Here is a 26,401-nt window from a genome sequence, read left to right on the forward strand (position 1 = left end):
CGTAAACGGCGCAGCATGTCGAATTTTTTTCGTAACAATTATTTCTCAGCAAAACCTACCCTGAATACCTTTACCTTTCGTATGATTACACCAATATATTGCTTCCAAAATCTCGCGGAAATACGTCGGAGGTAAAATGAGAGGAGTCTCACGCACAGACTTACAGACAATTGTTCTTCCCGCACACAACTCGCTGCTGGAACAGAAAAGGGAGAAAGTGACAGTGATGCACAAACTACCCTCCGCCACACACTATAAAGAGGCTTGCGGACTATAGATGTAGATTTAGAAGAGAGGTACGTGCGACTGGCCTATCAGGTCATTATGATCACCGTCCATTCAAACTTGTAAACTCTGATTTGAGCCCAAAATACGTACAGGTAAATAGTAAACGGATAATCAGACTCTCTAACTTTTATTCATAAAATATGTACGGAGAGGCCCCTAGCCTATTCGTCGCAGCGGTGCGAACATTACCCTGGCGCTCCCGCTCTGTAAAACAGGATAGGCGACGATTTGATTGGTGCAGGCAGAACTGTTTCGGAGCACACCCATCAGTGCATGTTGCTGAACATGGGGCTCCGAGGTAGACGACCCCTACGCGTTCCCATGTCGACTCAACGAAACCGCAAATGTCGACTGCAATGGGCACGGGATCACCGAGACTGGACCGTGCATGAGTGGAAACGGGTGTCGCCTGGACGTTACTTGTTATCCCCCCCGTCTATGGTCTTGTGAGGATATATCTTCATACATGCGAACAGCTGATCGAATCATGCACTGCGCCACAGACGCATACCGGTGGGTGAGTATTACACTATGGGGCTCATTCATCTGGGCTTTCATGGAATCTGTCGTAGTAATCGAAGACATCTTGACGTTATGTGGCCATGTGAACCTTATGGCAGATCACTTGTATTCCTTCACGCTCGATATCTTGGAGGTGGCATGTTCCAGAGCGATGACTGTCCATATGACAAGGCCAGAATCGTGCTACAATGGTTTGAGAAGCCTGGTTGTGAACTCATGTTGATGCCTTGGCCACTAAATTTACCTATTTCAACCCGGAAGAATGCGCCTGAGACCCTATCGGGTACAAAATCTGCGCCAAAAAACCACCGGCCCGCGAACTTCGTGACATGTGCGTAGGCCCTGGTGCCGCATACTTCCGGAAACCTACCACACTTGTCGAATCCATACCATGCAGAATCGCTGTTGTATTGGGTTTCAAAACTGGCCAACGCGCTATTAAACAGATGGTCATAATGTTTTGGCTCATCCATGTATGTTCCACCGTCTATGCCACAAGTGAAACCATGACGGATTTCAAGGAACAGTCGTCATATAACAAGCAGTAAACCTTTAGAGGACACATGGCACTCGTTTCTCTCATACTGGCTTCCAACAATGGTCCCAGATCTGCAGGTAATCTTGAATTTAGGCTAGCGTAACAACACAGCATTCAGTTAGAGTGCAGTGAGTTACGTGGTGTGTATGGTAAAGGTAAAATGCCCCAATCCGCAGCCTAGATTGAAATCATAGAGCTCTACTAGACACGGTGGTAAGCCCTTAACTTGCTCCGACATTCGAAATGATTTGTCCAGCCAGTTATGAAGCAAAGCAAAGCTCCGCGTTCTGGCATTGATGGGCGAATGGGAGCCAATCGACCGCCCTGTCATGCTCTTGCCAATAGTGTCACCGGCTGCGGTATGGAGAGGCGTGGGGGTCAGCTCAGCTGTCTCCCGATCGTAGTCGGTTTTCTTGACCTTGGAGACGCTACTTCTCACTCAAGTAGCGCCTCAGTTGGCACCTCGAGGTTGAGTCACCCTGTTACAGCCCTCCCAGCAAGGAAAAATGTATGGCACTACCTGGAATCGAAACCGTGTCCTCCGCCTAGCAGCCAGAAGTGCTGACGACGCAGCTACGGAGGAGGACAATTTAAAGTTGTCTCCGAACACGGGTACAACCTGACATTTTTCGCTTTCAAATAGTGTACTGGAGTGATATTTAAGTACGGTGCGAACATTCCCATTCAACCATTCCTACCGACGTTTCCCGTTGCTTCCATGAAGGATTTGAATATATTTCATATCCATACCTCCGTCGAACTTGTGGCTGCTATTTTTTCCCCATTCTCGCGCAGTTTAGGCAGCGCTCTTCTTCCATTACTGACGCGGCTACATAATTCTCGGGCAGATACGATTTCCGCAATTTAGAACAGATCGAAGTGGGTCCCACTAATCCCCGCACCCAAATTCCACTACTGCTCTTAAGGTAGGACAGCGCGCACATACGACGTGCTTCCGATAAGTAACTAAAAAACAGTAACTTAAAGGAATATTTATTTAGATAGGTAATCGTAAGACACCTCACTCTTTCTTTGGAGTAATGAACGTAATTTTGTTCGGTTACTTTACAGAGAGTTATACAACGAGTTATTAATTTTTTAAGCAGCATCTCTTTTTTTTTATCATGTAGCTGATGTATTGCAATCAATTACCTACAAATAAATTTAAATCTAATTTCTATTAATTTTTGGTTTTCGAGCTAAAGACGTTCAAAGTTCAAGTGGTTTCATGTAACATGCTGTATGTAAATGACTATGTTCAAATGGATGTTCCGCAGCCGGAATTTTCATTTAAATGAGATATTCAAACTAGTGCTCATATTCCTGAATTCACAACGTAATGGCTGATGCAGCTCTTCGACTAGCATATCTCATGGCATAAGCCATGACTGTCATTGGCATCGTGTCAAATGGTTCAAATGGCTCTGAGCACTATGGGACTTAACTTCTGAGGTCATCGGTCCCCTAGAACTTAGAACTACTTAAACCTAGCTAACCTAAGTACATCACACACGTCCACGCCCGAGGCAGGATTCGAACCTGCGACCGTAGCGCCTAGAACCGCAGGCCTCCCCGGCCGGCGGCATCGTGTCGGCATTCGTCGAGCGTCAGCAACATATCAGTGTGTTCGATGGATCTGTATGCCATGTTTATTTCACGTCAATATCCGTGGCAAACCGAGCCTCGTTTGTTTGTGTATTTCGCCCTGCCCTGTATACAACAGTGTAAGGATTCACTCTACAATCTAAGGGAACACGACTTCAAACAGCGCATCGAGGAAACTTATCGCTCCGTGACAGAAGCAACAACTTTACATCTCGTCCGGAGGTCGTTTAGAACGCGTACTGACCTGTGCATTGAGTAAAATGGCCACTCGTTTGAATATCTCACTTAAATGAATATTCCGTCTCGGGGACATCCAGACAGTTATGTACAGCATGCTGCATCCGTATCTCTAATCTTCTGAACGTTTCTAGCTCCCTAAGTAAAATTGACAGAAATGAAATGATTCGCACACAGTTGGTTTAAATACATCAGCTACGTGATAGGAAAAAGATGCTGTATTTAAAAATAACTCATTGTTGTTACTCTCTTACGTTCACCTAACTAAATAAATATTTATTTCATTTATTATTTTGTAACTTACAGAGAAAAATACCTTATCTGCAATACCCTGCATAATTAAGCGGGCAAGTTCTCTGCGCATTGAAGAACCACGAATGCGAGAAATGAGTTTTAATTCTCGTTTTCAACTCCTGTTTGGATCTGCTCTCCCCAATATTTACACTCTCGTGAGTAACTTGAGAAGAATGCATACAGACTCTTATATACCACGAAACAGCGTCGGCGACAAGAAAAACAAAGACAAGCATTCAAGCACAAGAAAATTGTGCAACGACAAAATGATGAAATGGACAGACGGGAAATTAAGAGTTTACTGTCCCATCGGCGGTAAGGTCATTAGAGATGGGTGAAATGGACAGATTGCATTTACTGAAATGTCTTTGGTACAGAACTTCTACATTATAGCAAGTTTTAAAGTACTTTCTGAATAAAATCGCATTATCTTTCTTTAAAGACTTTTCGTTCCTCTCCTTTCGGGGTAGTTAAGATAATGCTTTTCGATGGCTGAATTTTTTTGTAACAAATTGTCGTACAAATGTCTTCAGCTTAAAACTGCCACACTACTACAATATTGCTTTTGACGTATTGCAGGGAGCGAGCAAGAGAAAATCAGAGGTTGCTGCTAGTTGCAGAGTTCACTTACTGGCGGTATGGGCAGTTTTGGATAAGTGGCAGAGTTCGGGTATCGAACAAGTAAAAGTTACTAAAGTAGTAATTATCGACGTTGGCTACTGCCTGTGGCGCCTTTCAAGCCCTGTAGTTGCCAGCAAAATGTTACATACCAAACAGAAGTTGCGAGATAGCATTATCCACAGTGTGTCTTCTACGTTCTTTATGTTTTGAAACGTCCGCACAAAATCTAACGCTCTGTTTTATCGCCTACTTCTGTAACACTACCGTGACTCTTCTACGTCAGTTTTCAAATGGTTCAAATGGCTCTGAGCACTATGGGATTTAACGTCGGAGGTCATCAGTCCCCTAGAACTTAGAACTACTTAAACCTAACTAACCTAAGGACATGGATGTGTGTGATGTCCTTAGGTTAGTTAGGTTTAGGTAGTTCTAAGTTCTAGGGGACTGATGACCTCAGAAGTTAAGTCCCATAGTGCTCAGAGCCATTTGAACTTTTTTTTTTTTTTTACTCCGGCCGGCTCTACGTCAATTTTCGCTCGGCAACAAAATGTACCATAAAATTCCTGGGAAGTGTCTTCTTCCTCTGACCTCCTCAAGCTGTCTTTAGCAATAAAACGCTCATTATTCTTCTGCAACACTATTGTCTCGTGATGCTTGTGCACTACACACATTTGCACACGCGAATGAAGCGTCCAGAATTCCCTAGTAAGACAAACTCGGACGGCAGATCACAAGGTCGTGAACGGTACACGTCAAGAAACGTTCCGGTCTGCTATCAAACTGTCTTTATAAGCCATCCAACCGTTAACACCGTAAAATGGAGCAAACCGGTCGAAGGAATGTACAAGGCAACTCGGCGCCACACAGCCCGCAGCACTGCAAGAATGTGCGCGCTTCGCCTAGTGCGCTGCGACGGCCGGGGCGCGTGCGCGCACACACACACAGATGTGATTGTGCTGGCTGTGCAGAGCACAGCGGCAGCAGGTGTTGCGACCTTGCCGCCGCCTCCTCAGCGGTGGCTGGGCTGTGCCGTGTGCCGTGCTATGCTGTGGCCGTGCGTACTCTTGAGCAACGGGCCGGCCCACGCCTTATAAATAAACATGCGGCCGGCGCACGGCGCAGACCACCCTAGCGCTCGAGCGCGTCCCCTCCGCGATATCTACGTCAGCCCTCGCGCGCTCGCAGTGGGCATTCTGGACAAAGTACGGTATGCACTTACGATGCAAAACAAGGCCGAGATAAAGTACTTCGTGGAATTTTCTTGCTCCTCTATTATGAGACCCGACTTCAGAGCACCACTGCCGTGTCGTAGTCTACACTGAAGGGTTTAAGTAAAAGAACAGGTTAAACCGTTCTCGCGTTTACCCTGAATGTTTATGCAAGAGACTGCTGCCAAATAAGTCTCCGTAGTCGATGCAGAATTAAACATGATCACGAAGGCACTGGAGCGGATGACGTGTAATCACGCGATGGCGTTCCGCATCTGCTCCGATCACCTACACTGAAGCGCCAAAGAAACTGGTATAGACATGAGTATTCATATACGGAGATATCTAAATAGGCAAAATACGGCGCTCTGGTCGCCAACGCCTATGTAAGACAACAAGTACCAAAAAAATGTTCAAATGTGTGTGAAATCTTGTGGGACTTAACTGCTAAGGTCATCAGTGCCTAAGCTTACACACTACTTAACCTAAATTATCCTAAGGACAAACACACACACCCATGCCCGAGGGACGATTCGAACCTCCGCCAGGACCAGCCGCACAGTCCATGACTGCAGCGCCTTAGACCGCAACAAGTATCTGGCGCAGTTGTTAGATCGCTTACTGCTGCTACAATGGCAGGTTATCAAGATTTAAGTGAGTTTAAACGTAATGTTATAGTCGGCGCACGAGCGATGGGACACACCATCTCCGAGATACTGATGAAATGGGGATTTTCCCGTACGACCATTTCACGAGTGTACCGTAAATATCAGGAATCCCGTAAGAGATCCAATCTCTGACATCGGTACGTTCAGAAGAAGACCCCGCAAGAACGGGACCAACGACGACTGAAGAGAATCGTTCATCGTGATAGAAGTGCAACCCTTCCGCAAATTGCTGCAGATTTCAATGCTGGGCCATCAACAAGTGTCAGAACCATCCAAGGAAACGTCATCGATATGGACTTTCGGAGCCGAAGGCCCACTCGTGTATTCTTGATGACTGCAGGACACAAAGCTTTACGCCTCACCTGGGTACGTCAACACCGACATTGGACTGTTCATGACTGGCAACATGTTGCTTGGTCGGACGAGTCTCGTTTCAAATTCTATCGAGCGGATGGACGTGTACAGGTATGGAGACAACCTCATGAACCCATGGACCCTGCATGTTACCACGGGCTGCTGAAGCCAGTGGAGCCTCTGTAATGGTGTGGGGCGTGTGCAGTTGGAATGATATTGGACCCCTGATACGTCTAGATACGACCCTGACTGGTGACACGTACGTAAGCATCATGTCTGATCACCTGCATCCGTTCATGCCCACTGTGCATTCCGACAGACATGGGCAATTCCACCAGGACAATGCGACACCCGACACGTCCAGAATAGCTACACAGTGGCCCCAGGAACACTCTTCTGAGTTTAAACATCGCGCTGGCCACCAAACACCAACATTATTGAGCGTATCTGGAATGTGTTGCAACTTGCTGGTCAGATCAAATCTCCACCCATTCGTACACTTACGAATTTATGGATACCCCTGCAGGGTTCATGGTGTCAATTTCCATCAGCACTACTTCAGACATTAGTCATGTCTATGACACGTCCTGTTGCGGCACTTCCGGGTGCTCGCGGGGGCCCTATACAACATGAGGCAATTATACCAGTTTCTTTGGCTCTCTTCAGTGTAACAGGCCGGGTAAATAAGATCAAGGACCGGACGAAGGTGAGTGTATGTGCAGTGGCGTAAGCAGAGTAAGTGGCGGCCAGGGCAAACAACGAGTATCGACGAGTATACCGCCCCGGCGCCGCCCCCCCCCCCCCCCCCCCCCCATTCCCGACATCTCCCTATTTTTTGGGTTCCGTATCTCAACCGGTAATAACGGAGCCCTTATAGGATAATTTTGTAGGCCGTCTGTCTATCCGTCTGTTAATACTCATATCTCTTAGGAACAAGTAGAGGTATCAAGTTGAAATTTGTGTCAAATACTAACGTCTACGGTCTCTTTGAGGTGAAAGAACTTTAAGCTTCTAAGCCAATGCAATCAAGCCCGTTTATTCGTTTACTGACATCAACAATACTTTGCAATAACGTAAAAGATACACATTTATATACTTTTTTATGAGGTAGTTCGAAACATCGAATAACACACAATCCAAAGTCGCATTTCTTGCAACAATAACGCCATTCCGTTGTCATTTCTTTACCGATTATGGAAAGCCGTAACAGAAAACAACAAACGCAAAATAGACTTTTTACACTTTCGATGAGTTGGCCCAATTGGGACGACGAAAGCGGCCTCATGTGCAAGCCGAAAACGAGGAAGAATGGTCTCTGCGCTAGGGAGAAGTAGATCTTATGGAACTGTTGTTCAATACAGTCCAATCACCCTTCCATACATCTCTGACCTCTTTCCATTTTCGTGGCATCAATTGTCTCCCAGAGCACGCACGCCGGTTTATACCCTAGTAACACCACTCCCCATCTACTCTTGAAACAAAAACCGTAAAGCTGTACAAAGCAGAAGACTGGTTTGAATACCGAAATTGTTTTACTGGGCGTGGTCCTATAGCCTTCATCAAACCTTTAAACCGAGTGCAAACCCAGTTATAGGGAGTACCTACAATTCAATATCAATGCAGTACTAAGGTGTAACCTGGATTTTTTCACTGGTAGACCAATGCTAGAGGTAAAAGAAGTGGAGTGTAGCAGGAAAAAATCCTTGGACCGAGGGACCATCTGACATCGGGCTTTCGAATTTGCAGTCTCACACTTTCCCTCTTTGCCGCCAAGCCACCTATTCCACACATGTACCTCACAGAAAAGCAAATGCAAAATATTAAGGTTTGCTTCTCTTCTTCCCCAACAAACGCAGGGAAAGACTTTGTCTATCTGTTGTGCGCCATGGCATCCGGGATATCGTTGAATGTAATTGGGGCACTGTACCACGACGTATTTTATTGCTATCCTCAGTGATCCCGCTGTTGACCTAGTCATCCAGTATTGGTTGAGGGAAGGGTGACACCGAGTACTGCCCAAGCCGCGATCGACTATTATGTGGCTCTTTCTGATCACTATGGCCGGACGAGCTTGTTCTAACCTGGCTTCTGTCTGGACACTGATTAATTTTTGTTGTATGGGGTTCACAGTCATATAAAACTTTTAAGAGACATAGTCGTCGCTTTTGACTATTAAAATTATTTATTTACGTATAATATCCGTTGTTGCAGATACAGCCTTCAACCATTTTTACGTCGAACATAGCGAAAATTTTGTGCATTTTAAAAGGCTGAATCGTTATAAGGTATGAATTTTCGTTCTTTCGAACAGAAAGCTTAACGACCAGGAAACTGTTTCGCCAAAATTTGCACAACATCTTTCGATCAGGCCGCTGTCAAACACCTCTCAACGATGCGAGGAGTCGCCGGAAACGACACGTGGTTCGGATTTCAAGTTAAACTCTCGGTCCCATTTCCCCGGTTGGATACCTGGGGTACGTCAGGGACACACAAATCGCGAAGTGGCGTCCAATTGAAAGACTCGCATCAGGCCAGTGAGCCACACGAGATTATTACTGCCGCTGTATTACTGCATAGAGACAGGACGGAAGCTCGCAGTATTCTCCACAGCACCATCCCCAATACTCCGCTACCGTTGTCAAAAAAACAAATGTAAGATGTTGACATCGAGGCGACAGCTAACTTCCACTTGCCATAATCTAAGTAATTCAGTATTGTTATTTCATTGTTGATTTACTTTCCGATACTACATCTAACGGGCTACATATCAAATCAGCAACTTCTGCGCGATCAGTGGTAACAATACAGTGATATTTTGCAAAAGAAATGTTGTGTACGGATCAAATTCTATCCAAATTCAAGGCAACGGATGCTATTAAAATGTTTGTACTACGATATTTCAGAAAGGTGTAAGACTCGCAAGTAGGAAAATGTAAGGATTAAAAGGAAAGAAATCAGATATATGCTCTCGGTCAACCAAGAAACTGCTTCGGCAGCTATTGGATAAAATGTTGACAACGAAGTATTTACACCGACAAAAATGTAGTGCCACAAGCGAGGAAGACGTTGCTATTGCGAAGCTACTTTCAAGTAACAATCCATAATTTTTTTGAACTAAATGTTCGCGTTTAACTCTTGCAGCCGCTAAAGATGCATCAATACAAAAGGAACTTATATGCGTTTCTCTCTTGCACGTCACGGAATCACAATGTGAACGTTGTGTCGTTACGGAGTATGGTAGAGTTACGTACACGGTAGTAGTTCTGCTTCGAAAGCACGCAATGCAAACATTAATTTCTACGTCATATTCTTCACAACCTAAGAACCTTGGTTGCTGATGTGTTAATGCAGAACAAAATGCTTTTGTTTCCTTTTGGTGTTGCGTCTCCGCGTCGTCAAGGCTATAAGAGAAGCTGATTTAGTTTATTGGACCACACAGCAATGAGATAATGTTTATTTACGGTTATACGACGCTGTTTATAATTCAACATATAAGCAAAACTGAGATCAAAACGGAATTTGTGTGTTAGGTGTGGACTTCTCAGAGGTTGACTGGTACATCGATACCTGGCGGATCGGATAACCTCGTCCAACACCTGCAGTACGTGGTCGCTCGATGATTTTTCTTTTGCAGAGCTTAAGAATTTATGCGCATTTCTAGGCGCGCGCGTTGCTGTGTGTGTGTGTGTGTGTGTGTGTGTGTGTGTGTGTAGCACAAAATTACGTTAAATTAATAAAGCTGAATCACAGCACCAACATTCTGATTGCGAATTCAACTTGTATTTGTAATTGTAGGTCGCTTTTTACAGTGCTGTCAGGTTAAAGTTGCTAGGCCACTTTCTTTTTCAATAATTCACGATTTTCAGGAGGAGCAGATACCAATTCTAAGGTTATCAGATGCTATACCGCTTCTGCTAGTATCTCAGGAAGAAGACTCACTGAAAGGAATGTACCCACCCTTAGCACAGAATATGGTGATGTGATGAAGAGCATTTAAAACGGGAGAGACGAATTTTTAACATAAAAACTGGGAACGACACTGTAATGGAAGAAGTGTAAGAATTCTGCTATCTAGGAAGTAAGGTTACACTGGATGGCCGACGCAAAGAAGGTATGAGAAATACATCACCACAGGCGAAGGAAGTCTTCTTCATTAAAAAGCTATACTGACGTCAAGACATTGACATGAAAAAGGGAAGTTTCTGAAAGTGTACATCTAAAGAAAGCATTATTTGGAAGTGAAGTGGGGAGCGTCGGAGGATCTAAGGGAGAAAAAACTGGACGCATTTGACAGGTTGCGCTATCTAAGAACGTTAGAAATTACGTGGAGTGATAAAGTACTGAAAAGAAGAGGTTAAAAGAAGTCTATGGAAGACCAAGGAGAAGCATCAAGTTAATGGGACGTCTGCCAGGCATCATGGAATAATTTACTTGGCGCTGGAAGGAGCGGTAGAGGGAAAAGATAATAGAGACAAAGACTATACTTACAAAAAGCTGTAGACGAATTTGATTGTAGTAGTTATGTAGCAGTGAAAAGCACACGACAGGAAAACAGGGAGAGTAGCACTCGAAAGACCGATGACCGAAGAGAGAGAGAGAGAGAGAGAGAGAGAGAGAGAGAGAAGGAGAGAGAGAATTTCACACGCAGTAAACTCCCAGCTTGACAAGTAAAACTGGTTCCTTTTTTTGGTGAAGATATGCAATTCACATGCAGAAACAATGTTAAATGTCAACAGGTCGTTACAATCTGTGCTAAATTCGCGTCTCTCTCGCCACTTCACTATGCAGATTAATTTCATTTATCGAAGCTGCCAGTAAATTTTTCGGATTGACGGACGTTTCGTCCAGAGCAGACAATCGTTCTGGACAAAACTGTAATGGAACTATTACGAACGAAAAAGTTTCATGCACCATGGCCATACAACCCGTTATTTTTTCCACCAGCTACGACATCTGGTTGTGAGAGCCTTCATTTTGTGTTCATTTGTTGATTTGGAATGGAGAGCGGACTCCCAAAACAGGTGATAAGGCGCCTATTGCAACCAGCAACGCAACGCTGAGACAGCGGCTGGGTCGTCCTTTTACTGGAGCAAGGAGAGCACCCTGCACGACTCTGAAGTCCGCACCTCTTAGCCTCCTTCTAACAGGTTACAGCGATATCAGTTCTACGGCACTTACAGAATATATGTAAGAGAGAGATTCAGTTAGATCAACATACAAAATCTCTAGAAACTGCACCCACAACAATCGATGCATCGTAACCGTGTGGCTCATTCCGTATACCGTCCTCCACGCAACCCTAGTGCGGAACACAATGCGATTCAGTTGACAACAACAGCTCGAAACAGAGTGTCGACTGAATTAACTATCATTAACATGAAATGAACGGAACCACTGGAATGAAATCATAGAACTCACAGACATGAAACACTATCAGTTTAATTCGTTAAAAACTGCTGTCTGCGATGAATGAAATATGTCAGGACAAATGAAAATATGTTTCAGACCAGAATTCAAACCCATACCTCCTGTAAATCATGGGTACGCCTCCAGTACGACCCTACCTTACAGTTAAATTCGCTGCTCGTTTCCTCCTATTACTTCTGCACACTACAATCAATAGGCCTCCCACGATGTGTGTGGGAGTAACAGGGAAGAAGTCTTCAGTAACACTGAAAGGATAAATTGGTCTTGCAGGGCTGCTCAGATGGTCTAACAGGTTAAAACGATTACTAGGCATAAGCGAGAGACCTAAGTTGGAATTTTCGTCCGGCACCAATTTACATGTTACAAAATATTCCTTACAAAGTTTAGAGGTTGCTTCATCAGCCTGAACGACTCATACAACTAAACAACTACACTACCGCACGCTGAAACCATAATACAAATTTTCGACGTAACCAGTTCCACACAACTATCGACGCTAAAATGTAGGTAATTTCAATGATGCAAGATACAGAATGATAATATGGTGTACAGGGAGCAAGTCGGTTAATATCGGGAGCCGGCCGGAGTGGCCGAGCGGTTCTAGGCGCTACAGTCTGGAACCGCGCGACCGCTGCGGTCACAAGTTCGGATCCTGCCTCGGGCATGGATGTGTGTGATGTCCTTAGGTTAGTTAGGTTTACGTAGTTCTAAGTTCTAGGGGACTCATGACCTCAGAACTTAAGTCCCATGGTGCTCAAGGCCATAGTTAATATCGGGAGAACAACAACCACGTATGTTTTGATCGCCTTAGTCGTCAGCTTAAGGTCAAAAATATTCCTTTACATGACACAGAGTCGGGAAACAGCACGTCACCCTCAGATACAAGAGAACGACGCCGTAACGTTACAAAGAACATATGGCTAGATGACTTAGGTCACGCGAACCATTCATTAGCAGTCACGCCAGAAGCACAATAGGCGTAACAGAAGTTGTATTATTCGAAGTGCAGTAGATTAGAACGGTGCTATATCCAGGCAGATACGGTAGTTAGCGAGCTTTCACTGCATTTGTTGGGTTGGTGCATAATGGTTCGAATGGCTCTAAGCACTATGGAACTTAACGTCTGAGGCCATCAGTCCCCTAGAAGTTAGAACTACTTAAACCTAACTAACCTAAGGACATCACACACATTCATGTCCCAGGCAGGATTCGAACCGGCGACCGTAGCAGGCGTGCGGTTCCGGACTGAAGCGCTTAGAACCGCTCGGCCACAGCGGCCGGCTGTTGCATAATTTCGGAGTGTTTTTCCATAAGTTAAATAAACACAACAGATACACGTAATTGGGACTTTCGTCATCAATACATATTCTCCTTCAGTATTTACAACAGTCTGCCAACGGTGGGGTAACTTTTTCGATTCCAGGACTGTAGAAATCAGATGCTTTTGAGGCGAGGAGCTAGTCGAGTCATATTAAGAGTGTATTTTAATCCAGAAAGGAAGTACCTTGAAGGTTGTTTGATAGAGAGCGGAAGAGGTGAAAATCCGGAGGCGCAAGACCAGGTGAATAAGGTGGGTACGAAACCCAACTCCTGTATAATGTTTTTCGTCAGTGTAGCAGAATACGGGTGGGCGTTATCGTGGAGTAGCATCGCTTCAGGCAGTCTTTCTGGTCGTTGTTCTTGGCATGCGTCTTCAAGACGTCTCAGCTGTAAAAAATTACAGTGAACGTCAACAGTGATGACTACGCCTCGGGGATGCAATTCGTAGGACACCACATCGTCACTGTTCCATCAGATGCATAACATTATCTTCCGTGGCTGTGCGCAGGTCTTTGTATGGGGAATTGTTGCCCTTTTTTGGCCCATCCATCCTTTTCTTTTCCTTATGTTGGCATAAAGACACCATTTCTCGTCACCAGTAACGGTGTTCTTCACGAGCCAAGTGACGACGAGCACGCAGTGATGCAAAAATGACCACCTGCTGATTTTTGTGATTTTCGCTTATAGCACGTGGTACCAATACAGTCAATTTCTAAAACTGCCCCAAGCATGCAAGTGGCTCACAACGGTGGAAGGATCACAGTTCATCATATGGCTAGTTCTCGAGTATTCTGATGTGGATCATGGACGATTAATGAGTTTAAACGATCTTCATCTAACACCGAAGGTCTTCCTGAACGTGGACAGTCACTAATAACAAAACGATCCTCCTTAAAACGAAAAAAACCATTCTGTTGCCGTGCTCTATCTAATCGCATTATCCCCAAACACGACCCAAATGTTTCTGGCTGCCTCCGCTGCTGTCACCCCTCTATAGAACTCAAACAGAAGAACATGTCCGAAATGTTCAGATTTCTCCAGTTCGCTCTCCATTTCCTAGCGACCACAGCTCCAGTCATTATCTCCAAATGACAAAATGACAACATGTAAACTCAAATAGCACCGACAGTGAACTACAAAAAAAAAAAATGGGAATCGATAAATAAACGCACAGCAACGGGAATATCAATATGCAAACCACAAAAGCTACGACCTTATGAACGAACTTAATACTGATGGAAACTCTTGGCCTCAGCCATATTATCCATGATGGTGACCTATTGTACTTTCTATTTTTGAGTTCACTGTCTAGGAAACCCTGTCGCTAGGGACAAAAATTACGACCCAACGCATCTCTGGTTACGCCCGTGCAATAGTTTGACGTCTTTCGTCATTCAGTGTCGGAACAATAATCGAACTTACACATCAGTATGATTTACCAATCAAAATTGCGAAAAGAAATCACCACGATAATCTGATAAAGTAACTCAGTTGTAGGTTTAAAGGAAATAATAATGACTAAATGACAATAGCATGAATACTGGTCTCTTGAAGAGAAGCATACATGCGCCAAGAAGTTTCACCTTCTTTCTAAAATGCCTCACCAGATTCATGCTAGAACAGGCACTGGAACAAGTGCTGAATCAATTACATAAAACAAATGTGACTTTACTACGACACGTTACATCAGTATTTAATAAAGGCCCACTCTGAACGTTACACACACGGTCGCAGTGCACGAGTGGTGATTCACATCAGAAAAATAAAGCCATAACAGAGGGGCCGGTCACAACACTGGCCATACATCAGACGCCATTTTCCGCGGCTGGCGGCGCCCCATCAGTCGCAGCTGACGCCATCCGAGTGTTGGCAAGGCACCATAACGACCCCCTTATGCCGCGGGTGAGCTAACAAGTAGCCAGCGGGGAAGCAACAAGTAGGAAGCGGCGCGGCGGCGCGCAGGCGCACTGTCCTCCGGCTTACCCAGGTATCTGTTCCACTCGGCGAAGTCCCGGAACGCCGACTTGACAGTGGTCGTGGTGGTGGTGGTCGCGTGGAAGTACCCGCGGGGCGAGGCGCCCCTCACGGCGGCGGCCATGTCGCTCGCTGATGGACTGTGCTGCCCGCTCGCGCGCCCGCTAGGGATTGTCTGCGGTGGGCCCCGCTGGCGGTCCGCAGCACCTTGGCGCCGTGTTTTTCGCTAACCTAGTCTCGGCGCGTGCCAACTGCTGAGTCGCGCCGCCCAGAATAGCCGCACTACAGCCGGGGGCTACCCCGCTGTATCGCCTCGCTTGTTGCTCTACGGCTCCCCCGCCGTTATTTCCGACGCTGCCGCGTCCCGTGACCACGGTAAATGCCGCTTCCTCCCTCCCCCTCTGACGGCGCACGACCTTCGGCGCACATACGCACGCTGACAGTTCGCTCTGGCGCGCGTCTTTAAAGAGCTCGAGGGACACGCCGATCAGTAGCTGCGGAGGTCCTGGCACTAGCGGCTGATGCTTGCTTCTACGAGGCGCAGGTGTTGAGGCGTGTGCTATATAGTGACTCCCACAGAGACGGGTCGCCCACGGGCAGCGCCGTATACAGACACGGTCGGTCGCCCAGGTCAACTCCCACTGCTGCCTGCCACTCAGTCGGTTGTTCTGAAACGCACTGCCGCTGGATCGCTCCACTACGTATCGGACCTTTAAAAAACACGCGGTAGTTGGTTGGTCGCTCTCGAAGGGAAGGGTGGTTGAGAGACACAGAGGGAGTATTCAATAGCCTAAATTCAAAGGAAGATTGGCACCACTGCCTCACTTTCTTGTGCTCGACGTGTCTCGTTAGGGGAGTCCCCAAAACTGTGAGACCGAACAAGGTGGCGCAATGGTTAGCACACTGCACTCGCATTCGGGAGAACGACGGTTCAATCCCGCATCCGGCCATCCTGATTTAGCTTTTCCGCGATTTCCCTAAATCGCTCCAGGCAAATCCCGGGATGGTTCCTCTGAAAGGGCACGGCCGATTTCCTTCCCCGTCCTTCCCTAATCCGATGAGACCGATGACCTCGCTGTTTGGTCTCTTCCCCCAGACAACCCTACCCCCAAAACCGTGAGCTCATTTTTTGGTGATTTGTGTTGTGCGGGCATTAGGCCGTAGTTCAAGGCTAGCTTCTGTGCCTTACATTTCATCATCAGAAGCTATGAAGTGCAGAAAGCCAAATTGTTTATACAAGTTGTCCCAGGAGGAATAGTCAATATTCAAGGACATGACAGAAATGCTCATTTGAAACTGCATATGGACCTAAGCCCTACTCCGAATGATTTCTGAGATAGAACAAATGTAATATACATTTGTTTTTGAGCTAGTGGCGCGCAAGTACGTATCCTACGGGCCCAGCCTCTTTGACGTTTTGTTCTAGCCCAACCTACCTCGTTGTTTCCAACCACTTACGAGTAGTCCGTACGGCCTTCCCCTCGCTGATTTCAGTCGTATTGACAGAATGTGTACAGAACGACTAGGACTTCAGCATGTGTAAGTAAGAAGACGCAATTTCAACCTTTCTCGAGAAATTAAAGTTTGAAAATTTATGGCACCCTTAGATGCTTTCTAGGCGTCGGTAATATGCAACGAGTCCGCAGCCGAGCCAGTCAGCGCTTAGTTCCATATGCGCGTGACTCAGGAGCGAATCTCGCTGCTGGTTCACAAATGATTCAAATGGCTCTGAGCACTATGGGGCTTAACACTGAGGTCATCAGTCCCCTAGAAATTAGAACTACTTAAACCTAACTAACTTAAGGACATCACACACATCCATGCCCGAGGCAGGATTCGAACCTGCGACCGTAGCAGCAGCGCGGTTGCAGACTGAAGCACCTAGAACCGCTCGGCCACAACGGCCGGCTCGCTGCTGGTACAACTACTTTTTGTGAGTTATCTGCATCAATATTTGTTGCTATGCTTCGATGTGCGTGGTACGCCTTGAAATTATGTGACGACCGAGAACCGTTTATGAATTAAACAAAATTAAAAAAAAAGTTATGGATTTGCACAGATTCGGCGTTCCTTATATCTGCTGTATGTCGCGATATTTACTGTTTTCCACGTTCCTACCATCAGTATCGTCCTGATTCGTGCAGTGCAGCATAGGTTACACATTATATTTTTCACAAAAAATGTGGTCACAATAATGTAAATAAAATGACTACACTTATTTGATTGAAGGTTCTCGTGTATCCTTTTTTTTTTAATTTCCAACATCCTTAAGAAAAAGAGAACTTTTCCTCGTTTTTTCATGTTAAAGATTACGAAGAAAATAAATGAATGATTGGAAATTGACACAACATATTTCATGCTAATAATAAATCAGTTGTTAGAATTACGTGGGATTGAAAACTTAAGTATCGGCTATAAGATTCGACCTCGTGCATATGAAACTCAAGTGCTTATTTGCTCGTCTCCGGATCCCCTAAACACTAGCGGCTCTACAAAGTCTACAGCATACGCACGCCTATAATTTTCACAGTTAAATTTCTCAAGAACAGTTCAACTTCCTGTTTACATGTTAAAGTCCTGGTCGTGCCCTACGCATCGAATCAACATGAATCAAATCTGTGAGGTTAAGTTCGGGATGTCTTTCTGCGATTAAACTAAATCGCTGAACGTGCGTTTGTCCATGGCGTGTTGTGAGTGAAGTAGTGGGAGGGTTTGAGAGTGCAGTCTATTGGAGAGAAGCGTCGGTTACCTGCGTTTGTAACGCGCTGGACACAAGGCAACACATCTACACTAATGAAGAATATGCACCTATGGTGTATGTCTACGTCTTCTGCGACAGTGGTCCTGTTGCTGTCGAAGAATAGCGTCTGACCTTCCCGACACGTCGAATTCCTGAACGTAATGTGTTTACCAGAGTTTTCAGCACATTGCGTGAAACAGGTTTTCTTCCAAGCTCCCATTTTTCTTCTGAACGTGTAGTTCAACAACCTGCGCAAGAGCAACAATACTGCAGCGTAGTCCTACTACCAGCAAATGGTGACTTTCTGCACGTGTCAATGTCCCACGAACAAGCGTATGCCGAACTTAACATGTGGAAAACTTTTACCTATTTCATATAAAGCGTGCCCACAATCTTTGCGGCAATGCCCCACGACTTGAATTTTGTCCTGGTTAAATGGCAATCATCATTTGCTTCCGTTAATAATATTCACGTTTACACGGAATGCTGCAATCGACAACACGTGTAATAATCATCGCTGGTTGCAGGAAAATCCAAACGCTACAGTGGAAACCAATAAGTTCATTTTACGATCAACGTTTGGTGCGAAATGATCGGTAACATACTGATAAGTCCACTCATTTTTGAAGAGCGAATGGCGGGACAGAATTACTTGCATTCTTTTTTTAAACTTTATGTTTTAAACATCTTGAGAACGCTACTTTGGGCACGCGGAATGTAGTGTACTTCCAGCATGACGAAGCCTCTCCACATTTTACCACAAGTATGAGGGAACATCTCGAGTGCATTTAGCCTAAGCGCTGCATTGTCGTGGTAGTACAATAAACTGTCCATCAAGATAAGATTTTTGTTTCTATGGTCGTATGAAGTCTGAGGTGTATAAAGGAAATGTGAGAAGGTGAAATGACCTGCTTGGTCTCATCATAGACGCTGCTGACCTCACTACGGAATATGTCGAACTTAACTTGTGGAAAACTTGTACCTCTCACAAGTGATACATGTTTTCCCAAGAGTGCACATTCGAACATTTATTGTGAACTGCACAACTGGTGTAATGTGACTTGAGCCATAATGCTTAGAGGTAAATATGTTAAGAATCCGTATTTTTTAAATTGGCACTTTGTGAAATGCGTGTTGTAATGTTCACTAACTAGAGCATGTGTGTAAACCTGACAATGTAACAGAAAATAAATAATGATATAAATTAAATGTGCTCTACATCAAAAACTGTTCGAAATAGGGCGTATGTCCATATCAAGCTTTTTTTAGCCGAGAGGTCTATGGCGCTGCAGTCATGGACTGTGCGGCTGGTTCCGGCGGAGGTTCGAGTCCTCCCTTGCCATGGATGTGTGTGTTTGTCCTTAGGATAATTTAGGTTAAGTAGTGTGTAAGCTTAGGGACTGATGACCTTAGCAGTTAAGTCCCATAAAATTTCACACACATTTGAACATTTTTTTGCTGTCATATCACTGCATACTGACCGTTCCTCCTGGAAGTAATCTGAAACTACTATATAGCCTTTGTAGCATCTGGTAACGTCTACACCATTAGGAGACGGTTCTTGGACTACGGTCTAAGGCTCGTGTAACAAAAATCAACAGGAATGCAAATACCGGCGGTGAAGGCCAGCAATGTATACACAGGGTGGTCCATTGAGAGTGACCGGGCCAAATATCTCACGAAATAAGGATCAAACGAAGAAACTACAAAGAACAAAACTCGTCTAGCTTGAAGGGGGAAACCAGATGGCGCTATGGTTGGCCCGCTAGATGGCGCTGCCATAGGTCAAAAGGATATCAACTGTGTTTTTTTTTTAATAGGAACCCCCATTTTTATTACATATTCGTGCAGAATGTTTTAGTTGGACCACTTTTCTCGCTTTGTGATAGATGGCGCTGTAATAGTCACAAACGTGTAAGTACGTGGTATCACGTAATATTCCGCCAGTGCGGATGGTATTTGCTTCCTGATACATTACCCGTGTTAAAATGGACCGTTTACCAATTGCGGAAAAGGTCTATATCGTGTTGATGTATGGCTATTGTGATCAAAATGCGCAACGGGCGTGTGCTATGTATGCTGCTCGGTATCCTGGACGACATCATCCAAGTGTCCGGACCTCTCGCCGGATAGTTACGTTATTTAAGGAAACAGGAAGTGTTCAGCCACATGTGAAACGTCAACCACGACCTGCAACAAATGATGATGCCCAAGTAGGTGTTTTAGCTGCTGACGCAGCTAATCCGCACATCAGTAGCAGACAAATTGCGCGAGAATCGGGAAACTAAAAAACGTCAGCGTTGAGAATGCAACATCAACATCGATTGCACCCATACCATATTTCCATGCACCAGGAATTGCATGGCGGCGATTTTGAACGTCGTGTACAGTTCTGCCACTGGGCACAAGAGAAATTACGGGACGATGACAGATTTTTTGCACGCGTTCTATTTAGCGCCGAAGCGTCATTCACCAACAGCGGTAACGTAAACCGACATAATATGCACTAGTGGGCAACGGAAAATCCACGATGGCTGCGACAAGTGGAACATCAGGGACCTTGGCGGGTTAAGGTATGGTGGGGCATTATGGGAGGAAGGATAATTGGCCCCCATTTTATCGATGGCAATCTAAATGGTGCAATGTATGCTGATTTCCTACGTAATGTTCTACCGATGTTACTACAAGATGTTTCACTGCATGAGAGAATGGCGATGTACTTCCAACATGATGGATGTCCGATACATAGCTCGCGTGCGGTTGAAACGGTATTTAATAGCATATTTCATGACAGGTGGATTGGTCGTCGAAGCACCATACCAAGACCCGCACGTTCACCGTATCTGACGTCCCCGGATTTCTTTCTGTGGGGAAAGTTGAAGGATATTTGCTATCGTGATCCACCGACAAGGAATGACAACATGCGTCAGCGCATTGTCAATGCATGTGCGAACATTACGGAAGGCGAGCTACTCGCTGTTAAGAGGGATGTCGTTACACGTATTGCCAAATGCATTGAGGTTGACGGGCATCATTCTGAGCATTTATTGCATTAATGTGGTATTTACAGGTAATCACGCTGTAACAGCATGCGTTCTCAGAAATGATAAGTTCACAAAGGTACATGTATCACATTGAAACAACCGAAATAAAATGTTCAAACGTACCTACGTTCTGTATTTTAATTTAAAAAACCTACCTGTTACCAACTGTTCGTCTAAAATTGTGAGCCATATTTTTTGTGACTATTACAGCGCCATCTATCACAAAGCGAAAAAAGTGGTCCAACTAAAACATTCATATTTCTTTAAATACTACACGAATATGTAATAAAAATGGGGGTTCCTATTTAAAAAAAACGGAGTTGATATCCGTTTGACCTATTGCAGCGCCATCTAGCGGGTCAACCATAGCACCATCTGGTTTCCCCCTTCAAGCTAGAGAAGTTTCGTTTGACGCTTATTTCGTGAGATATTTGGTCCGGTCACGATCAATGGACCACCCTATATATGAAGATGGCATCTGTTCTTTCGGACATGTCCGACTGGCTGAGGGCGGTTCAGTCAGGCCATGACGTCGGTTTGGGAGACAGTAGGGAGCATTCCCCACCAATGACAGAGATATACGTGTATGCTTAAAGCTCGTTTTGCAAACAACTGTCAGGTGTCACGAAGGTTATTCGTGCTTGCTGTACTGGGACAATTAACAGCTTTCGTTCTCTGTTCTCTTGACTGCACGTTCCATTGACGATGTAATTAGAACTAATTCAAGTACAAACTACAATTTCTGCTGTCAGTCTGGAGCTAAAATGGGAGTGACAACACGAACTCCAATCGTTCACGAACAAACGTGACTTGAAGGTAGTATGATATTTTGTTTTATAGTCACTCGGACGCAGAGGTGAGTAATTGCATGCCGAGCACAGCTCAATAATTCCTTCTTTCATCAGCATTAGAATGTAACGACATAACACTGAGTAAGGACGCCGTATTTAACAGTAGGGCAGAATTTCCGTTATTCAACGTTAAGTAAAATTTTTGCGGACTGTGCTACTGCTATTCGTTGCAATGTCCTCCAACTCGAGTTCGCTAGTCTGGCAACGCCACTGGCTCTTCTGCTGTCGAAGTTGAACCTGTATTTTACGTTCTTTGCCGTGGACGCTTTATGCTAAGCTCCCCGCCACTAAAAGAGCGCACTGGTCACTTTGGAGTGTTTGTCCCTGTCCATCACCAGACTGTGAATGAAGTTACCCGATGTGTTGGTGTAATACTGCAGAATGCCCGCGTGTCTACATGGACCGGTACTCCACTTGCACCCATGTATAACACAGCATAAGAACAGTGGCGTACGAAGACCCAAATGGATAGGGCTAGAAAGCGAGGCAAGAGCAAACGGTTTCAAACCCAGCAGCAATTGCTTGCTGTCAGTGAACGCAAGCCCATGTCAACCGGTTCCCGAGCGAACGTCACGAAGGGAACTGCATTCAGTGGGTATACGGAGTCGGGCGCCTCGCAAAAGGCAGTTTCTCACAGTGGCATGTAAAGCTGTAAGTGTTCAAAGGGCCAAACAACATGGACAGTAGCTGACTGGGGGAATGTAGTGTGGTTCGGTGAGCAGCGATTTTTCCTCTATTCAAATGATGCAAGGCGTCGATGCAGCGAAGGTCCAACGAGGCGTTTAAACCACAGTGTGTGGTCGCTGTAATTCAGGCAGGATGTGGTTCAGAGATGTTCTAGGGGTGGTTTCGTACCGTGACAAGGAGGAACCCACACACAGAGGTTAGCATTAACATAAACCATGATGTTTATTTCAACGTCCTCAGTCACCAAGTTGCAATTTCTTTTTCATCTTCATAATGAGTATGCTGTGGATACTCCCATCTTTCAAGATGAGAACAGCAGTGTTCAAAGAGCATTCGAACACCCTATCGTATTCTACATCTACATCTACGTTTATACTCCGCAAACCACCCAACGGTGTGTGGCGGTGGGCACTTTACTTGCCACTTTCATTACCTCCCTTTCCTGTTCCAGTCGCGTACGGTTCGCGGGAAGAACGACTGCCGGAAAGCCTCCGTGCGTGCTCGAATCTCTCTAATTTTACATTCGTGATCTCCTCGGGAGGTATAAGTAGGGGGAAGCAATATATTCGATACCTCATCCAGAAAGGCACCCTGTCGAAACCTGGACAGCAAGCTACACCGCGATGCAGAGCGCCTTTCTTGCAGAGTCTGCCACTTGAGTTTGCTAAACATCTTCGTAACGCTATCACGCTTACCAAATAACCCTGTGACGAAACGCGCCGCTCTTCTTTGGATCTTCTCTATCTTCTCTGTCAACCCGACCTGGTACCGATCCCACACTGATGAGCAATACTCAAGTATACGTCGAACGAGTGTTTTGTAAGCCACCTCCTTTGTTGATGGACTACATTTTCTAAGGACTCGTCCAATGAATCTCAACCTGGCACCCGCCTTACCAAAAATTAATTTCATATGGTCATTCCATTTCAAATCGTTCGGCACGCATACTCCCAGATATTTTACAGAAGTAACTGCTACCAGTGTTTGTTCCGCTATCATATAATCATATAATAAAGGATCCTTCTTTCTATTTATCCTTCTTTCTATGTATTCGACTGACCCACTAAATAACACGATTTTAATCTCATAGAAAATGTCTGGGACTATTTAAAACAGCGAGCGAAATGTAGCAATTAACATACTTGCAATTTGGGAGTTCTACGAGATCAAATCACCAATGAGTTGCTCCAGCCGAATATAGGATATCTGAAGAATTTCTTGGACTCTGTTCCTCTCCAAATTGAGGCTGTTCTCAAACTCAGAGGCACTGCTAAGCCGTATAAGCGTGACATCTCCTGGAGGTTTTGCTTACTTACAATGTGTTTACATAGTTGTAGTTTCTAAGCAAAATACGAAAAATATAATCGCCACTAAAATAATTATAAAATATGAATATGGTAAACAGAATATTCGAAAATCTATTCACCAAGTAGTCCCTGTTGCACCTTGTCGCTAACTACCTTCAGTGCTATTGTCAGACAGTGTACACTACTGGCCATTAAAACTGGTATACCACGAAGATGACGTGCTACAGACGTCAAATTTAACCGACAGGAAGAAGATGCTGTGATATGAAAATGATTAGCTTTTCAGAGAATTCACACATGGTTGGCGCCGGTGGCGACATCTACAACGTGCTGACATGAGGAAAGTTTCCAATCGATTTCTCGTACACAAACAGCAGTTGACCGGCGTTGCATGGTGAAAGGTTGTTGTGATGCCACGTGTAAGGAGGAGAAATGCGTACCGTCACGTTTCCGACTTTGATAAAGGACGGATTGTAGCCTGTCGCGATTGCGGTTTATCGTATCGCTCTCGTTGGTCGAGATGCAATGACTGTTAGCAGAATATGGAATCGGTGGGTTCAGTAGGGTAATACGGAACGCCATGCTGGATACCAACGGCCTCGTATCACTAGCAGTCGAGATGACAGGCATCTTATCCGCATGGCTGTAACGGATCGTGCAGCCACGTCTCGATCCCCGAGTCAACAGTTGGGGGCCTTTGCAAGACAAAAACCATCTGCACGAACAGTTCGACGACGTTTGCAGCGGCATGGACTATCAGCTCGGAGACCATGGCCGCGGTTACCCTTGACGCTGCATCACAGATAAGAGCGCCTGCGATGGTGTACTCAACGACGAACCTGGGTGCACGAATGCAAAACGTCATTTTTTCGGCTGATTCCAGGTTCTGTTTACAGTATCATGATGGTAGCATCCGTGTTTGGCGACATAGCGGTGAACGCACATTGGAAGCGTGTATGCGTCATCGGCATATTGGCGTATCACCCGGCGTAATTGTATGGGGTGCCATTGATTACACGTCTGGGTCACCTCTTGTTCCCATTGACGGCACTTTGAACAGTGGACGTTACATTTCAGATGTGTTACGACCCGTGGCTCTACCCTTCATTCTATCCCTGCGAAACCCTACATTTCAGCAGGATAATGCACGACCGCATGTTGCACGTCGTGTACGGGCCTTTCTGGATACAGAAAATGTTCGACTGCTGCCCTGGCCAGTACATTCTCCAGATCTCTCACCAATTGAAAACGTCTGGTCAATGGTGGCCGAGCAACTGGCTCGTCACAATACGCCAGTCACTACTCTTGATGAACTGTGGTATCGTGTTGAAGCTGCATGGGCAGCTGTACCTGTACACGCCATCCAAGCTCTGTTTGACTCAATGCCCAGGCGTATCAAGGCCGTTATTACGGCCAGAGGTGGTTGTTCTGGGTACTGATTTCTCAGGATCTATGCACTCAAATTGCGTGAAAACGTAATCACATGTTAGTTCTAGTATATTTGTCCAATGAATACCCGTTTATCATCTGCATTTCTTCTTGGTGTGTCAATTTTAATGGCCAGTAGTGTATTAGGCAGTTTGATTGCTACACCGGGCTATAAAGTGCCAGTGAGACAAGCACGGTTCCTGGATTTCTTGGTTGGCTTCCAAACGCGATGGTTACGTCAAAGCAAAAATAAGCAGGGGCGCCCCGCCCCGCCCCGCCCTCACTACGCGCTGCGCCACTCACAAGCCGGCTGCAGCCTGCGCGCCCTGCCTGTCCCTCACACTTACCGCCCCGCCCCGCCACTGCCACCTCCTCGCAGCCTCCACACTGCGTAATTGCAGCATCCTCTTTATAGCTGTATCAGCGCTTCTGTCTGCGAAATTGAAGAAGGGCGTACTTCTGGAATACGAAAGTCCTTCAGCGACTTGCGAAGGGATACATAAAACGATAAAACGATAAAAAGGAAGATTCACATTATTTTCGTGTAATAAGCTAGCTTGAATATCAATCTGACAAACCACTACCAGTCGCCCGTAAATTTCTTTCTACAGGGTAGCCCTATATTAAAAGGTACGTGCCGTATTTTGAACATCCACTATGTGTAGGCGTAGACAGCGCCTCTATTTCCAATATTTTATACGTAACTTTGTGCCTGGTAGCTCTTCGCTGCGTCCTGGTGCTTGTAATGCGGAACACCCGGGCTTGGAAATGTTAATTCCCTACCACTCTTCGCTCCTCAGCAGCATCGTCAATGACGTTTGCACAGGATGTTTAATAATAAAACAGAAAAAAACTATTTACAAATGTGATTCAAAATGACAAACTGAAATCGATCGCCACACGGTTACTAGATCCGCCGCCAAAGAATTGTTCTAAATTGCATCAAAAAATGGCTCTGAGCGCTATGGGGCTTAACTTTTGAGGCCATCAGTCCCCTAGAACTTACAACTACTTAAACCTAACCAACCTAAGGACATCACACACATCCATGCCCGAGGCGCGGTTCCAGACTGTAGCGCCTACAACCGCTCGGCCACTCCGGCCGACGTCAATTTTTAGAACAGCAATATCTTAAACTACAACAACTAAAAGTAACAACTCATATACTTACAAAATATTTTCAAAGATGCTCCTTCTCCACAGACAGCTGCTACTACGATTCTCAAGACTTACTGGTCAGTTCTTGTGGTCTGTATCTCAATTGAATTAGTGTTCTACGTGTTGCCTC

At 45.3% G+C, this 26,401-nt stretch overlaps 1 protein-coding gene across 5 annotated transcripts in view; it reads right to left on the minus strand.

Moving 5' to 3' along the window:
• The window catches only part of LOC124714763 (leupaxin), a 496,191-nt gene that overhangs the window by 237,991 nt on the left and 231,799 nt on the right, over positions 1-26,401 (minus strand). Inside the window, exon 1 of one of the 5 annotated variants that reach the window (XM_047243047.1) lies at positions 15,066-15,211. The exons of 3 other annotated variants lie outside the window; for them this stretch is intronic. In XM_047243047.1, the coding sequence (XP_047099003.1) occupies positions 15,066-15,180 (115 nt within the window). In that variant the 5' untranslated portion in view covers positions 15,181-15,211. Of the gene's footprint in view, positions 1-15,065; positions 15,212-26,401 lie in introns of those variants that run through there. One more of the 5 variants, XM_047243052.1, reaches the window with a different exon arrangement.

The sequence above is a fragment of the Schistocerca piceifrons genome, chromosome 1 (assembly GCF_021461385.2).
Source record: "Schistocerca piceifrons isolate TAMUIC-IGC-003096 chromosome 1, iqSchPice1.1, whole genome shotgun sequence".
NCBI lineage: Eukaryota > Metazoa > Arthropoda > Insecta > Orthoptera > Acrididae > Schistocerca > Schistocerca piceifrons.